Here is an 18,538-nt window from a genome sequence, read left to right on the forward strand (position 1 = left end):
TGGAAAATTTGGTTCCACCACAAATGCTCGAATGACAAAAGCGCGCCTGACTAAACCGTGGTGACAAAACCGCGCCGACGAATGAGTGCTGAAGCGCGCCGACAACAGCGCGCTGACAGAAGCGCGCTGTAACCCTAAACCTAACCCTAAACCTAACTCTAACCCTAACCCTAACCCTAAACCTTATCTTAACTTAAATCGCACTTCTGTCGGCGCGGTTTTGTCGGCGCGGTTTTGTCGGCGCGGTTTTGATATCGTGGTTTTAGCGCCGCGGTTTTGTCGGCGCGCTTTTGACGTTCGCGCATTTGTCGGGTCACGGGAAAATTCAAGGCAGTGAGAAGCTTAGAGATAGATCAGTTATCTTCCTGAAGCATTTCTAGGAACCTGATGCATGCTGAACCAAGGATATTGTCGTCAAATGTGGCCTGTTCTCATAGGTGGGATTCAAAATTTTTAACAACTGGTTCTCTGGTTGCTGGGTGGGCGTGGCTATCGTCTGCTCAGCCGCCTGCACCACGGGGGGGGGGGGCTCACTATACCCAGGCTTCGGAGGCTATTCTTGAGTCTCTAGGGGGGCAAAAACAGCCTCCCCCAGGCTCCGGAGGCTGGAAATGGGCTTGTTTCTGGATTTCCGGAAGGCCCATTTTGCACCCTCGTCAGGCTCTGGAGGCTTTCTTCAAGCTTCCGGGATGGCGAAAACTCCTCAGGCCCTCTGGAGGCCAGAAATGGGCCCATTTCCAGACTTCCAGAACTTCTGGGAGGCCCATTTTTTGCCCCCCTCCCCCTTTGCTGCCAGTCCTTGCAACTACCAGTTCGGCAAACCAGGTGTAAAATTAGCATCCGGTTGACCCAAACCTGTCCGACCCAGCTGAATCCCACCCTGCCTGTTCTTATCCCACTATCTTCAGCAAAGTATGATTTCTGAGTAACAATTTTCCAAATATTGCTTAAATGGAATATTGCTAAAGTGTCCTGGTTTGGGGGATTCTCAGAAGTTTTTTGTAAAACATTAAGGGAACTTGGATGTACATACAGTGCTTTATTTTTATTGCACACATTAATATATTGCTCTAATTGTGTTCATTGCCCTAGTGGAAGATATATATTTTTGCCCTAGTGGAAGATATATATTCTTATAGATTACTTGGGGATGATCTTCAGTTTTGCAGATGGTCCTCTGTTTGTCCAAACATTCTGACATCAACAATTACAATTTAATTCAAATCCTGCTGCCTGATAGGAGCAGGTGGTAGAGGAGAGAGGATCTCACACCCTGCCAATCATTAGTAATGAATTAGAAGCCATAAGAATCATTATGATGTCTTTCCTTTCCTTTCCCCAACTGACTGGAAATTCTGAGAACTGAACTTCAAACATACTTAGAGAGCATCAGGTTGCAGCAAGCTGTTGCAGTATGCATTTCCCCTCAATTATCCCTTGGCATAGAGCAGGAGTGTCAAAGTCGATTTCAGTGAGGGCCACATCAGTGTTGTGTTTGATCTCAGGGGGTTGGGGATGGTGGTTCGGGGGGTGGCCAGTGTGGGCATGGTCAGCTCAACATCACTCATCAAGGCTCTGTTTTGTACCGCGACTGTGTCCTGCAGCCCTCTGCCTGCGAAAATGGAGCGCATGGCCTCCTGGCAGAGGGCTGCAGGAGGCTGTCGTGGCCAAAAACGGAACCCGGGCAGGTTGCGTGTGGCCCCCCCTGAGCTCCATTTTTGCTGGCAGAAGGCTGCAGGAGGACTTTGTGGACGAAAACGGAGCCGGGTGGGCCTTGCGTGGCATCCCTGAGCTTTGTTTTCGCTGGCAGAGGCACTGTGAGCTGATCTTTCACTATTTCTAGGGCAGGCACATGGGCCAAATTTAAGCATCCTGTGGGCCAAATCTGGCCCCCGAGCTTTGGGTTTGACATCCCTGGCATAGAGGATCTCATTCTGTTTGCTATGGTAAAAGGCACTATATGATGCAATCAACCCGTAGAGCCATTTTACATGTTGCGGTTATCAATAGAAGAATCTCATGAAGTGGTGAAATTCTGTCATGTGGATATTCCTCAGTTGAAATTGTTTGAATCTGTCTTACACATTACCCACTAATTTTTGGTCCTTTTGATAAAATTCCTTGTGTGGACAAGAAAACATTGTATTTGTATTTGTATTTATTTGTCTTGTATGCTGCCCACTCCCGAAGGACTCCGGGCGGCTCACAATAGACAAGGGAAGGGGGAAAACTAGACAAAGACAACACTTTAAAACAAAACCGCAACATTCACAATTTCCATGGAGCTGGATGTTTCACAGGCCCCCCAGCCTGCTGGAGCAGCCAGGACTTGGTGGCTTTGCGGAAGGCCGGGAGGGTAGTAAGAGTCCGGCTTGAACATTGGTACAAAATGAATGAAAGAAAGCAAAATTTGATCTGAAGTGATAGTTAACTAAATCCTTCGATTAAAAAAAAAGTTTTGTAAGAAACAAACCTATCTAGGGCTAAAGCTTTTATTTTCTGTTTTATAGACATCGAATGGGGTTGGCTTTGGAAAAGAAACCGAACGCTCTATGACTATGAGTAAAACCATTGTGTTTGATATGCCTTCCTCTCATGAGAATTTGATTGCCTGGGCATATGAGCATGGTCACTACCCAGTTACTACTTATACAAAAGCACCCCTTGCTAATAGATTTCACCTACAACTTGTGGATGCAGGTAAGGAAGAACATCAGATCATATTAAATACAACAATATTCTTTTGTTCCCTTTGGTCTTGAATTGAGAAGATACTTGATGGGCATTTCTGCTCCCGGAAGTTACCGTGCGGAATGCTATAGTTGTGAGATGATTCTCAGCTTTGGGCTTTATTTTTCAAATGTTCTGTTGTCCTGAGCTAAGGATGGTGAGGGTATATACAGGCTGCCAAGGCTGGTTTTACTCTTCCAAGAACAAGGAAATGAAAGGAAGCTAGTTTTTCAGGAGGGAAACAACACTAGGCAGGTTGAAGGAAAGGAGATGAGATACCTTCATTGTTGTTTTCTGTGAAGAAAGAGAAATGTCTGATCCTAATTGTACTTTAAATAGCATTCTTAACAATGTCTGTTTCATGCATCCTGCTAAGTCGCCATTTGTTATAGCGATTTGTTATAACCATGATTTGTTGAGAGAAGCCAGGAACAAGCCAAAGCCAGTTTTGCCATAAGACGTGTTGGGTAAATTCCTAGGATTTTCCTCTTTGTTACTTCTGCCAGGAACAAGAAGAGCTAAGTTGAGTTAAAGACAAATTTAGGAATAAACCAATGTTACACATTCGGACGTAATAAATCATGGTTAAAACAAACTGGGAATCGCAGTACCAAACATTGACTTGTTGCAAGAAAAATAGGGCAAAGAAACCATTTCTTGGGAAAGGAAAGGAAAAAAATAATTTTATCGTTCAACCACGGAAAAAGCCATGATCTGGGTGACTGAGAATCTCTATAAACATGGTTTAACATGCTTTGTGAACTAACCGGTGCATGATTCTAGTTATGAATAAGATGTATGGAATGACTATTTGTAACTTCTCTCTTTCTGTAGAAGAAATGAATGATGAAGAAGAAGAGGATTTCCTTCCACCAGAGCTGAAGGAACTGCTACATGGCATTAAATCCCCTCCAACCTCACGTTTGGACCAAGACATGCATTTCAGTTTTCTTCATGAGAACAACCAAGGCTCCTTGCCGTCAGCCGATACTGTTGACCCAATCATAGCTAGCCATGGTTTTGAACAGCTTCTTCCAAGAGACCCGGAACCAGAAGAAGTGCAGGGTAGCGTTGATGTCGCCATGTCTGTGATATGTAACGATACGTCCATGATGGTAGCGGTAGCAAAAGACTCACTGGAGGTTAGCAAGTTATTTTAATTTCATTTCAAAGTGAATTATTTTGGATTCTGGATGTCATGTGATTACCGCTGCAAGGCTGGCATCACTACAACTGCTTTGTACTGCTTGGGGTTCCCCTTGCTTGCTCTGATGACTATGGTTCTGCTAAACCTCAACGCAAAAGCCAAGATAAAAGCTGTACATCTCGTCAGCTCGGCAAGAGTCATGTGACCTAAGGGACCATTAGTGTTCCATTTGGCTCTAAAAAGTATGGACACTCAGCTGAGTCCAGTCTCAGAAGTGTAGTTTTTCTTCAGATGCAGCCCAAAGCCTAAATAAAGAATAAAGTCATAGTAAAAGCTAGAATAAGTGATAGAAATAAGGGTAGGGGGCAGTGGTGGGTTTCAAAAATTGTTCGAACCTACTCTGTGGGTGTGGCCTCCTTTGTGGGAGTGGCTTGCCTCCCATGTGACCAGATATGAAGATGCCGACGACACTTGTCAGAACCACCTTAAATTACCTCACACACAGCACTGGCATGCATAAGAATATGATGTAAACTTGTTTTTTAAAAGGCATCTTTGGTTTGCGTTAAAACAACTTCAACACACGCAATGTTCTGATTGCACCACAAACGCAATAGTCATCCTTACCTTTCACAGAGGCACTGAGTTTTATAATATGAGCTTGATAGTGTAGAATAATCATATCCAAGGACCAGTGGTGGGTTTCAAAAAATTTTGGAACCTCTTCTGTAGGTGTGGCCTGCTTTCCGGGTCCACTGGTGGAACCTCTTCTAACCGGTTCGGTAGATTTGAGGAACCGGTTCTACCGAATAGATGCGAACTGGTAGGAACCCACCTCTGGTAGGGGGAATATTAAAATGTGTATACACCTTCATATAATAAAATAAAAATAAATAATAAGAGAAACCATGGAATAATTGAACAATGACATATTGCAACCTAATATAAATGTGTATCATTATTAGAAATGTATACATAGATACCTTGAATGTAATAATTATGATTAACTTTATTAGTTTTATTTGCCTTAGAATGTATGACACTCAGGTGCCACACTGTTCACACATTAATTTGATATATTTGTAAAAATAAATAAATAACTTTTTTTGGGGTGGGGAGAATAAAGTCATAGCTTTGAAAGAGTAGAATGGACTTGGTCATTCCAAAGAGCTGATCACTTTTTGGAAATCTCTCTCCATTTAAAAGTCCACTCCTATAGAAATCCCACAGAGTGGAAATGGAAAAGGTTGACCATCCCCTTCTATGATAGCTTTTATACATATAAAGAAGCTTCGTTTTGTGTCTACCTGGACGGGAATTTAAATCCCATTTCTCTACAGGGTTATATTCTGAAACTTTCAAGTCTACTTTACGATCTCAGGATCTTGAAATTTCATTCTACCTAATGGGTAGGCCATCCAGTTGCTTACCTGGCCCTCCCGGTTTTCTACTTCACTCATTGTGACAGCACAAATAATCATACAATAGATTTCTAATACAGAATTTCTCAGTGTCGGAGAAAATGCTTGGTCCCAGTTGTTGCTGTCCTTGGCAGTTCTGATCAGTGGTTTGGGTATAACTTTCTGTCTTATTCTGCTTCCTTTTAGGCTAGCGGTTTCATTGGGACACAGCTCTCTCTGCTGGATCCTACTTGCAGAGCTAAATCAAACAGGACCCATTTTATTCTGGAGTCGTCTTTGCACGATTGTGGGACCCGACAGATTCCCTATCCTTTGGATAACGTCGTCTATCTCAACTCTGTGAGTATCTTATCTCCTAGAATAGTGAGATAGAATCCCAAATCTCTCTTTCTTCTCCTCAGCTCTTAGAAAACACCAGGAGAAGGAGCAGAGATTAGTTCTGAGTTGTTTCTGTGATGCAAAGCTAGTGAAATCTGTTCCACATCTTTTTCCAAGATCTTTAAAAACAGTGAAGGGCAAAATAAACAAGATGGGAGGAATATTTCCTAGCGGCTTTTTAGTTCACAGTTACCATTATAATATCTTTTATCTGACACATATGGTACCATATATAATGTTGACTTCTAACAAGAGACAGTGGGATGGTAGCACCATCTCATTCCATTCTTCAAATCTGGCTATATACCGTATTTTTCAAAGTATAAGACAGACCTTTTCCCCTCAAAAAAAAGGTTGAAAATCTGGGTGCGTCTTATACACTGAATACAGCATTTTTTGCCTCCTGAAACCCTGCCCCCTTCACCAAAATGGCCGTGCATAGCCTTTAGGAGCCTTGCAGAGTGCTCCTGGGGGCTGGAAAGGGCAGAAATGAGCGAAAAATGGGCCATTTTTTGTTTGTTTTTGCCCCACCCCCCGAGCACTCTACAAGCTTCTTAAAGGCTATTCATGCCCTTTTTTTGAAGAAAAGGGGGGGGGCATTTTCGGGAGGTCTGCAGAGTGCAAAAACTTTTTTTAAATTTGCCTCTTCAAAACCTTGGTGCATCCTATACTCTGAGGCGTCTTATACTCCGAAAAATATGGTATGTCTGTGAACTAAAACTCCCCCCCTCCTTTTGATTATCTGAATTTTTGCATACCTTTGTCCCTGAAAATTACGAGAACTTCATGTGGGTCCTATTGACCGATAGACAGGGTCTGATCTTTTGTCCATTATTTTTGGAGTAAAGTCATCTAACCTGCAGGATCTGAAATAGCAATAGCAAATAGAATTTAGACTTATATACTACTTCACAGTGCTTTACAGCCCCCTCTAAACGGTTTACAGAGCCAGCATATTTCCTGCAACAATCTGGGTCCTTATTTTACCAACCTTGGAAGGTTGGTAATGATCATGCTAGAAGATCCTCAAATGTTTCTGAAGTTGTTTACCACGGAGGAAAGAGGCAAAATTCCTACAGTACAATGTAAAAGACTGATCACTAAGAACTGTTTGGTTGCAGTTATAACAGTGGTGAGTTCCTACCGGTTTGGACTGTTTCAGCCAAACCGGTAGTGGTTTGACGGCCTGGGTCACTAGAACCGGCACTGACCCAGGTCTGCCATGCCCCCGTACCAGTTCTCTGGGTGGCGCTCTAGGCACCGCCATCTTGTTTTTCAGTTCTGCGCATGTGCAGAACAATTTTAATTTCACTGCTCATGCGCATGCAGCGCGCATCAAGCATGCACACACAGCACGCACATGAGCGAACCAGCTGTAGGGCCTTCCAGAACCTACCCCTATTTTAACAACTAAAATAGTGTAGCTAGTTAAGGAATCTATGAACTTTAGTTTTTTTATTCTAGCACTTTGCCTAGTTGGGTGACTTTGTTTAGGACATATGAGAAGCAACAGTGAAATTTTAATATTAGTTTGTCACACTGATTCGATTTCTATAGAGAATATATATCTGATAACCTTCAGAGCCAAGGTGGCGCAGTGGTTAAATGCAGCACTGCAGGCTACTGCTAGATCAGCAGGTCAGCGGTTCAAATCTCAACGGCTCAGGGTTGACTCAGCCTTCCATCCTTCCGAGGTGGGTAAAATGAGGACCCAGATTGTTGGGGGCAATATGCTGACTCTCTGTAAACCGCTTAGAGAGGCCTGAAAGGCCTATGAAGCGGTATATAAGTCTACTGCTATATTCAGGGGCAAAGGTATGCAAAAATCTGAACAAGGACAAATATTTTTATAGAACTGTATGATATCTCTTTCAGTTGCTCCTCATTGTTATATAGGATTGGAGTGAGAGTATTTGAATAATCACGGTAATTTTTCAATACTAGATGCAAGCATGAACTTATTTAGAAGTAAACCATTACAGTAACTTGGCAATTCCAAAATAAGTTATATTTTAATTTAAATCATATTGTATATGCGTTGAGGGAGTGTTTCCTGGTGTATGCTAGTTATGTCAAATATATTTTCAATATTAATGTATATTCGGTGCTGGAAATTTGAATCCACTTGGTTTTTCCAAGTGTGTAAGCAGCTATGCAAGTTATTGTGCCCAAGTAAGATTTTTCCCTTCAGTCTGGTTCAGCATTTTCACTGTGACTTGGTGGGTGTTGGCCAGTTCAGGTAAACAAGCATAGCTATTGGCTTTTTGTAATTTCAGCACATAGTGACAATTTTGGCAGATGAAGGAAAAATTGTTGTCCAACTCAAATATAGCTAAGGCAACCTGATCAGACATAGCCTTATCCAATTTTTTTTTTCCAAAAGGCCATTTAAAATCCTTTATTGGCTGGAGTTTTTGGCATTTGATCTAGAGATGTACCCAACAAAAACTATAGATCAACAGGCTGTGGAAAAATACATCTGGATCTCAACTCAGCAGCTGGACTGCTATCTTTAAACATTAAGTTGATCTCAAAAGCAAAAGATTTTTCTTAGTACTCGGACCAATTTCTAAATCACTGAAACTGGCAGTGAATTACGAAGCAAATGCCCGAAAAATGTCAAAATACCTTTTGTGTGTCATCCATCCGTCATGCGGGCAAACAAAGGTAGAACTAAATTGAAGAAATGCTGCATCATCTTCGAAACCCAGAAAAACATGGAGAGGGGACAATTTGTGTATGAAAAGCAAGCAGAAAATGAGTAATGCGCTCAGTAAGGGAGTTAAATTGAGAAGGGGTTTCATTTTGCTGTTTTTAAAAAAGCAGTAAAGACTTAATGTGTATAGCAGGGAGGAAAAAATGCAAAAGAAAAATAAAAAGAAAGAAAACTCACTGTTATTGTGTGTGCTTCAAAAAAAAGAAAGAAATACTGAAGTAGTATAAAGTTACAGCTCTTTGACTGCTGAATACTGTGATGATTATTAAGAAGTAGGATATATGCAAGTCCAGTTCAATGAGCCACTGCTTTTTTGAAATGCAATAAATGTTATAGTTTTACCAGAAAGAGAAGTCGAACTGCTGGTATATTCATTTCTAGGCCAATACTCAGACGGCTTTTTAGAGCCAATATGTTACTGCTATTACGCACCAGGTTTGGAAGTCAAACAATACGCCTATTTTTTACCATGATGCAGATAGATAAATTGGCTGACTGGGAAGATATAGGGGTTGAGATCCTGGGGTAGTCCTTTCCAAGAGTAATATTCAGTATCTTCCTACTAGACAAACGTTCAGCATCATTTAGAAACTCGCCATACTATATGTACTTCCTCTTTTTATTTCTCTATTAAAAAGAACAAGAATCATTCAGCATTCATTTACCTTTGACCAATTCCTGACAAGTTCTTTGCAAACTAGCAATCACAGTTTAAATAAACTGTAATCAACTGCAAAAGTGTTCTTAAGCTATCCTGCTGACCAGAGGGCCAGGGTTCCGACCGAGTTGACACAGAGCATATAGGTAGTCCTCAACTTACGACCACAATTGAGCCTCAAATGTCGGTTCACCGACAAAAGGGCGGACGACAAAAGCGCGCCCGACTAAACCGCGGTGGCAAAACCGCGAGTTCTAAAGTGCGCCGATGAATGAGCGCTAAAGCACGGCGACAACAGCGCAGCGACAGAAGCGCGCTGTAAACCTAACCCTAAAACTAATCCTAAACCTAACCTTAACCCTAAATCTAACCCTAAACCTAACCCTAAACCTAAACCTAAACCTAACCCTTACCTTAACTTAAATCGCGCTTCTGTCGCAGCGCTGTTGTCGCCGCGTTGATGATGTCGCGTTGATGACGTCGCGGTTTTAGCACCGCAGTTTTGTCTACACGCTTTTGTCGTGCGCGCATTTGTCGGGTCACACAAATTTCTGTTGCTAAGTGAGACGTTTGTTAAGTGAATTTTGTCCCATTTTACGAACTTTCTTGCCATAGTTGTTCAATGAATCGCTGCAGTTAAGTTAGTAACATGGTTGTAAAATGAATCTGGATTTCCCATTGACTTCGCTTGTCAGAAGGTTGCAAAAGGTGATCACATGACCCCTGTCGTAAATATGAGTCAGTTGCCAAGCATCTGAATTTTGGGATGCTGCAGCAGTCATAAGTTGAAAAACGATTATAAATCACTTTTTTTCAGTGCCGTTGCAACTTTGAATGTTTACTAAATGAACTGTTGTAAGTTAAGGACTACCCGTATAGCCTTTTGCATAGGCTTCTTCTGTTTGCATATTGTATATAAACTAAAGCAAGTTTTCCCCAATCTGTAAACTTCCTGAAACTGTCTGGTCAGCATATCCCCAGGAAGAGGCTAAAATTTGGGAAAGCAGAGGGCATTTCCTATGAATGTGGTTATTATTTTGGTCTAACGTTTCAAACAATGGTTGCATGGAAAACTAAGATAAGCTTAAAACATCAGGTAACAGACCGTACTCTCTACTATCAATAATATTAGATCTCTCCTGTAACCAACTTTTCCTGCAATCTTTCTGATCAAGATGAGATGGAATCAGATCCCCAAAGCTTTGACAGTTGTTGTTGGTTTTTTCCCCTCCCTTTCTCCATTTGGCTAAAGATTGTTATCCAGGTGTCACCATCAACTGAAGCTAGTGGTTGGCCAATTGATTATGAAGACATGGAATCAGGGGATAATGGTTTCCCTGGGGATACGGATGAATCAGATATCACCTTTTTCAGTCGGCCTGTAATTGTTGTGGTATGTATTGATTAGCCATCACTTGGCTTGTGAATATAGAAGACTGATATCCTTTCTTAGAACTTTGATTCTTAAAGTATTTGATAAACATCATTTATGACGCATGGGCTGATTGGAACACTTTTCCGTGCACCTGTGAATTATATATCTTTTATTGGATTAGGAACCTTCTCCTTCCAATTTCAAAACAATATCAGTTTTTCATGCTGTTAATGGGTGAATAGTTTCTTTGTTTTCCCAGTGAATCTTTTCTTTCCAAATCGCCTTTTTTGGTTTTAAAACAAGCTTCCCAATATTTTAGGCTTTCTTCATTTATTCTATCTCACAATCTGTTCTTTGTTCAAAATGATAAATTCACCCAAAACGTTTTATTTCTGCTGGGTTGTCTGTGTCTAAGAATGTATGTCTTTCTTGCCATAAATTTAATGAAGAAGATTTAAATGGCTGTTAATAAGGTCAAAGAGGATTGTTTGTTTATGTGTATTCATGAAGACTCTACGGTACCACTCATGAGAGGATTAGACAGGAAAATAAGATAAGAAGAAAACATTCTGAACCAAAGCAGTGGAGTCGGTTTTGAAGAAAGCTTGATTTTTCTCCCTTTCCAAAATGCTTGTGAATCAGTCATATTTGAAATATGTTTGTGGTGGGGGTGTTGGTGTATGTGTCTGGGTCCTTATGGAGACAATGTCTGACTGGATGGAACTAGGCCACCAAATCACTGAAATGTCTTAGATCTAACCTAAGTCTCAAAAACATTAAAAAATAAAATGGCAGAAGAGTAGGCTGCTGAAATATGGTGTTTTGGCAACAGGACCATAAGGGATTCTAGGGGCTATAAAAATATAATTGGGAGGCCATGTGGAGTCTACAACTGTTGTTTCCTCCCCTTATATATTTTGCTCTCTTCTTCAATAAATTTATCTCCTTGTTTTTGGATTAGTTCAACTGCACATTCCATCAACCCAGAGATTCAAAGGTTTCCAGGTTCTGGCCACCTGAAGTACGTGTTGGCAATGCCACCTTTGGAATGGAACTCTATGAGACAGAGCTTTTTCGGACTCCAGTTCAAGGATTCTTCTCTATTGCAGACAACAGCCAGATTTTTGTTGAGGTAATTGACTCAAGTCGAAATGGAAATCAATGAGACTGTTTTTCAGGAACGTGGTAGCTGAGAAAAGGCTGTTCTCGTACGTCCTAAGCTGGCCTGGTTCAATTGCCTCTGGCAGACAGATGTGTCCTCTTGTGGTTTTTTGCGAAAAGGAAATTGTACCGATCTTGGATTAAGATAATACTTTTGTGGTAAAGACCAAGGAGTCTTAGTAATATGGCAAGTCCAGTGCAAAACGTGTGTCTTCCTCATCAAGTCTTCTTGGAAATAAGAGTCGTTCATGAAAATAATGCCCTATTGTTTCACCTTTTTCTTTTTCAAATTGACGGCAAAACTGATTTCACATGCATGAGCACGCACAGTTTAAAAAATGAGCAGGCACAGTTCTTTTATTTTATTTTTTTTTATTTGAAAGATTTATATGGCCTTCCATCTCAAGCATCTCTGGGTGGTTTCAAACAACCAAGAACTATGAAAATAATTCCAAGAGCTGCTCTGTATCATATGCAAACTCAATATACAACGGTGCCTCTCTCTTTCTCCTACTCTTTCTTTAAGGGGTAGAAGATTAAAATCCTCATTTGTTCCTTAATTTGTTAATGTCCTGTTCTAGCACCAGGTGGATCATTTTTTTAGTTTAGTTTTAGTTTTATTTGTCATTTATAGGCCGCCCTTTTCCCTGAGGGGACTCAGGGCGGCTTACAATTCGTGGGAAGGAGTGCAAGACAAAACATAAAATATGTGAATAAAATAAAATAAAACAGTAAAACACAACATTCATTCAGCATTCGGGTGGGGCGGATTAGGATCTTATCCCCAGGCCTGACGGGATAGCCAGATCTTAAGGGCTGTGCGGAAGGTCTGGACGGTGGTGAGGGTATGAATCTCCACGGGGAGATCGTTCCAAAGGGTCGGAGCTGCTACTGAGAAGGCTCTCCTCCGCGTAGTCGCCAGTCGGCACTGACTGGCGGATGGAATTCGGAGGAGGCCCAATCTGTGCGATCTGATGGGACGGAGGGAGGTAATCGGCAGAAGGCGGTCTCTGACTCTGTAAAAACTAACATTCACAGCCAACTACAGACAACCAAGTCTGTGTCACCACACTTTATAAGAGGGTAGTTCCTCTTGGTAATGAGCTCACCCTATGCTAAAATAGAATGCAGTTAGTTTTCATTTGATTTGGCATTATATACCAACCCAGTCAATTAAGGTTTACTGAACAAACTACAAAAAAACCCCATGACTTAGCATATCAAAGACTTTGAGGATATTACACCTATAAAACTATGTTTCCTTATTCCACTTTTAAAAAATGGTGGTTACCATAGGAGAAAAAAAATGTCTCCTGAATATTTTGGACTATAACTCTGAAAATCCCTTGTGATGCGGGAGGAATGAAAGGCACCCAAATTGGTTCCACCACAAAACCGCGGACGACAAAATTGCGGTCGACGAAAGCGCGCATTTGACGTCATCACAGCGTGACGAAAACATCGCGCTGTGATCGAAAAATGTAAAAATAAAGCGAAAACCTTACCCTAACCCCCCCCAAACCTAACCCTAAACCTAACCCTAAACCTAACCCTAAATCTAACCCTAAACCTAACCCTTAACCTAACGCTAAACCTAACGCTAACCCTTAACCTAACGCTAAACGTAACCCTAACGCTCTAAACCTAACCCTAACCCTTAACCTAACCCTAAACCTAAACCTAACCCTTACCTTTATGTGAATCGGCTTGCTTTAATTTTATTTTTATTTCAATTTTTAATTTTTTTCGTCGCGCTGTGATGACGTCAAATGCGCGCTTTCGTCGATCGCGCTTTTGTGGACCGCGGTTTTGACGGGTCATGCCCGAATTTCCTAATTCTACAGATTATCCAAGTGGGAGGGGTAACCAAGGTACTCAACATCTGATTGACTGACTTGATTAGACTGCTATGCAATCTTCAAAACATTAAATGTAGAATGATCTATTTTTCTTTTCTCATGCAGATTTCTCTGACAAAGGCTGAAAGATCCCTGGGCTTTGTAATCCAAACTTGCTTTATTTCACCAAATTCCTATCCTGACCGAATGTCAGAATACACCATTATTGAAAATGTTTGCCCTAAAGAGGAGTCTGTAAGATTCTTCAATGTTCCAAAAGCTAATTTTCCTGTACCAAATGCCCATACTGACAAAAAGCGGTTTAGCTTCTTGTTCAAATCCACATTCAACAGCTCTCTTCTCTTTCTACACTGTGAGGTGACCTTATGCACGAAAAGAGAAAAAGATATCCCAGGATTAGCTCAGGTAAGTTGTGAAAAGATTCCTCTCCCTTTTTCTCTTTCTGGCACACAGAAACTCACATCTGTAATTACCTTGTTCTCCGATCTACACCACCACTAAGAGTTAAAACTTAGACTTCATTGGTTGTGATTTAACATGTGGATCTGATAAAAAAGGTGGCCATAGATTGTTTTCTGAGAGCATCAATCATGTACAGTGTGCAACACCCACATTGCAACAACTCTGACAGGTTAACTAGGGTGAAGAAACTTAGAATTTGCTTCTTTAATGTAAATCAAGAGAAAAGAGAAAGCCAAGACTCTCAGATTTTCAATACCAGGACTAAAATGTCAAATGAAGAACACTATTGATTTTATCGAAGCTAGAACTGGGCAAGAAATAAACATATACTCTTTATGCTGTAATTTCAATTTATAAGTTGCAGATAGTCACAAATTTGGCAATTTGCAAATTCCTGCTACAGATTTGAACAGGGAAGGTGGAGATCAGTATGCAGAAGGAGTTTGACAGCCCTAGAGATTATGTAGTCAAAACTTGCTCATGTTCTGCCTTGGATGAACCAACAACCACCTTGCAGAGAAAAAGCACGAAACAAATTTTTGCACAGTGGTTAAATGCAGCACTGCAGGCTATTTCAGCTGACTGCAGTTCTGCAGTTCGGCTGTTCAAATCTCACCGGCTCAGGGTTGACTCAGCCTTCCATCCTTCCGAGGTGGGTAAAATGAGGACCCAGATTGTTGTTGGGGGCAATATGCTGACTCTGTAAACCGCTTAGAGAGGGCTGAAAGCCCTATGAAGCGGTATATAAGTCTAACTGCTATTGCTATTGCCTCTGCAAGCCCAATTGTTGTTTTTTTAACATGATTCTGGCCATGTGACTCTTAGTGGGGAATCATGGCCCTTAGTTTAAGAAACCCAGCCTTAGACCTTGGCTGGGAGTTACATAGTTGGAGAGTGCTAAGTTTTGGAAGCTACTTTACAATAGAGCAGCCAAAGAAGTTATAAGTGTGACTGATTGGTTAAACCAATTTGCAACAGATGATGTTAACCAATACATTTTCTATATGAGTAATGGTGAGTTTTTCCAGACTAGCTTGTACAGTATGAAGCTACTCCTCTACATTTGGAGCTGTTATAATATTGAGGTATGGCTTCATGTGAATGTTCTGTCTGTGAGTTGGCCCTTTTCCAGCATAAAGGAAAGACCAATGAATACAATTTCATATGGTCAAGGATTAATGGTTTTTCTAAAAATGTGGCTGAATGGTGTTTTTTTATATGTAACCTAATAGGTATTTTGTTGTTATTCCCCCATTTGTTTCTATGCTTCCTCCTCTGTCTCATTCTTCTTTACGTTAAAACAAATTTTCTAAAGAGAATAATATATACAACTCTTGTTTCCTGAAAGCATTTGAGTCAGAAGGGATGATAAGTTTTGGAAGATCTTATGTAGCAAGACTTTAGACCAGTGTTTCTCAACCTTGGCCACTTGAAGATGTCTGGACTTCAACTCCCAGAATTCCCCAGCCAGCGAATGCGAATGCTGGCTGGGGAATTCTGGGAGTTGAAGTCCAGACATCTTCAAGTGGCCAAAGTTGAGAAACACTGCTTTAGACTGTAATTGCCAAGTAGCATTTTCCCCACTGTACGATTAAGCTGTATTCTAAAGAATATTCTGTGTTTTCCCAGGATGTTCCTCAGGCATATAAAACAGGCCTATTTCAATTATCCTAATAATCTGTTCATCTTGTCCAACCTGTGTGTTCCTTGTTGAACTGTAGGTCATCCAGTCCCACCAGTATGCCATGTTAGCTGGACATTTCTGGGGGGGTGAAAAATTCTCTTAAGAAGGCCATCTTAACCACTAGGTTAATTCATTTGAACATAGGTGAACTGAAGCTACTTGCAGGATCCAATTTGGGTCAGTCACTGGGAACAGAGGTTTAATCTTCCAAGCTTTAAGACTTGTTCTGGAGCCCATCCTCTGGGGACTTCTCTCCAACTGAATGTGTGCTTTGGGCTATGCTATACATAATATTTATGTGGTGACTGGTTGGGTATGGCTTGTTATTGGTTGATTGGATTGTAAGAAGTCACACCAGTGGTGGGTTTCAAAAATTGTTCGAACCTACTCTGTGGGTGTGGCCTCCTTTGTGGGAGTGGCTTGCCGCACATGTGACTGGATGGGAGTGGCTTGCCGCACATGTGACCGGATATGAAGATGCCGGAACCACCTTAAATTACCTCACACACAGCACTGGCATGCATAAGAATATGATGTAAACTTGTTTTTTTAAAGGCATCTTTGGTTTGCGTTGAAACAACTTCAACACACGCAATGTTCTGATTGCACCACAAACGCAGTAGTCATCCTTAACTTTCACAGAGGCACTGAGTTTTATAAATATGAGCATGATAGTGTAGAATAATCATATCCAAGGACCAGTGGTGGGTTTCAAAAAAGTTTGGAACCTCTTCTGTAGGTGTGGCCTGCTTTCCGGGTCCACTGGTGGAACCTCTTCTAACCGGTTCGGTAGATTTGACGATCCGGTTCTACCGAATAGGTGCGAACTGGTAGGAACCCACCTCTGAGTCACACCCAACCAGGCACCACATAAATCCTACACGTAGAATAGTCTAAAATAGTGGTTCTTAACCTTTTTGAAAGAATCGCCACCTTGAGCCATTGAGAAAGTTATCATTGCCCCCCTCCCCCAACATCACCTCTCAATCACAACACAGGGAAATAATTCTTCAATTTATGCAAACACATTTTTTGTTTTCTTTAAAATTGTCATCAGGACATATCGATGCAAATAATTTATTTCAAGTCTTTTTCCCATATCTCAACTGTGTGAAAAATTCTGATGCCACCCATCACTTTACTCCCAAACTTTGTGATACATGTATCTCATTATTATCTTATTTATTCAAGACACTTAAATGCAATGACCACTGAAAACAAAATTCAATTGCAAGAAAATGAAATGCCCGGAAAAAAACAGTAACATTTAATGATTTAATTACAAGTTAATTTTAGGGCACAAAAAGAAATATAAAAAGGGCATAAGAACAAACCGCAATGCAGGAACTAAGAATTTCAAGATGAAAACTCTGAAACTAAATTAAGATTCGAGGAAAATATATATTCATGCACACTATAAAAAGGGTTTACATGAAGAACACAACAAAAATTGAAACCATAAAACCAAGAAAATATAATATCGAACTGGAGTGCATGCTAAAAAAGTACAATACAAAGAGACACACAGAGTCTTTCAGTTGGGAAGGCTTCACCGCTTCATTTGAAAAAGTTTTCTTACAAAGAAGACAAAACGGAAGCTGTACGTTGGAAGGAGATGGAATGAATCCCAATTTTAGGTATTCCGTTGAATATTGGCGACACTTCCTCTTCTCGGCCATGTTGAGAGGTCTTCAAAATGAAAGGCACTAACTAAAAATTAAATTTTCAACTGCACTGGAATACTATAAAACATACATGGATATCGATAAACCTAGTTTCAACAGTTACGTTGATATTACAGTTGACATCACGGGACAGCCACTCAGCATGCGATGTTTCGAAAGAAGCGCTCACCCCTCCCATTCTGGCCAATGGCGTGCCACTGTATGGGTAGAGTGATAGAGGCTGCTGCGCAACATGCATGAAGATGAGCGATGTGTATTCACATATGTATGGCATTCTGTACTGAAGCTAGCTGGAGGAACATTTTAAAACACAGTTCAATCCACTAATAGCGAGCAATCTGATGTTTTTGTACGACAGATATACAGCGGTTCACTGTACGAAAAAAGTCTCAAAAGTGTCCCCAAAACCTCTCGCTCCATCGCCCCCATATCTCTCCCTTCCATTCCTTCACCTCCGCGTCATCTCTTTTCATTCCATCGCCCCCCTGAAAAACAAAATCACTCCCTGGGGGGTGATATCGCCCAGGTTAAGAACCACTGGTCTAAAGCACACATTCTTGGTGAGAGACAGGTTCCCTGAAGATGGGCTCCAGCATGAGTCTTCCAAAGCTTGGAAGACTAAACCTCTGGTCCCAGTGACTGACCCAGATTGGATCCTGCAACATTATCCTGGGACAAATACGTTTGCCTTCATTTGTGATACTACTTGGTGTAAATTGTCATTACAGTAGATTCCAAAAAGTTAATAAACTTAGGAATAATTGCAATTAACAACAGTAGGACAATATATGTTGAGTTTTCCCAATGAAAACTCTTGTAGCTTTTGATAGCATGATATATATTTTCCACTAAATGGTTATAGATGATAGGTAGAAATTGTGTTAAGTGGTTCAAATTCTCTGAAACTGTTCGGTGTTCATCACATTTGTTGTAAACAATGCATTAGCATTAATTTTCCAGTTCTTGCTGAGATAAAAATAATGCTATTGTTTCTGAACCTCTACTGGTGAATTATCAGGTTGAACTGCTTCAGAGGATTTTGAAGGAAAATAAATGAGTGTTTAAAGTTAATTCCTGCAATTTTTTATTGTTTATCTCAGAATATTTGTTTCAGAGATGTAGTAAACATCTCTAAGCAAGGGAAAAGTCTCTTTGTTCCAAAACATTAATTTAATCAGCATCTTTTCTAAATGGGAAATATTACTTTTCCACTTGGGGGAGAAAAAAAAAACTTCGAACAGTCTTATAGCTGATGAACAATC

The 18,538-nt window shown here is 40.8% G+C and overlaps 1 protein-coding gene across 3 annotated transcripts in view; it reads left to right on the plus strand.

The window, feature by feature from the left end:
* Nucleotides 1-18,538, plus strand: part of TGFBR3 (transforming growth factor beta receptor 3) — a 191,566-nt gene that overhangs the window by 157,445 nt on the left and 15,583 nt on the right. For 2 of the 3 annotated variants that reach the window (XM_087719314.1, XM_087719316.1), the window contains exons 8-13: nucleotides 2,511-2,700; nucleotides 3,565-3,872; nucleotides 5,485-5,637; nucleotides 10,303-10,443; nucleotides 11,387-11,557; nucleotides 13,551-13,850. In XM_087719314.1, the coding sequence (XP_087575440.1) occupies nucleotides 2,511-2,700; nucleotides 3,565-3,872; nucleotides 5,485-5,637; nucleotides 10,303-10,443; nucleotides 11,387-11,557; nucleotides 13,551-13,850 (1,263 nt within the window). The remainder of the gene's footprint in view (nucleotides 1-2,510; nucleotides 2,701-3,564; nucleotides 3,873-5,484; nucleotides 5,638-10,302; nucleotides 10,444-11,386; nucleotides 11,558-13,550; nucleotides 13,851-18,538) is intronic. The other variant, XM_087719315.1, reaches the window with a different exon arrangement.

This window comes from Thamnophis sirtalis, unplaced genomic scaffold, assembly GCF_051295495.1.
Source record: "Thamnophis sirtalis isolate CommonGarterSnake01/CBP01778 unplaced genomic scaffold, rThaSir2_p1.2 scaffold_7, whole genome shotgun sequence".
Lineage (NCBI taxonomy): Eukaryota > Metazoa > Chordata > Lepidosauria > Squamata > Natricidae > Thamnophis > Thamnophis sirtalis.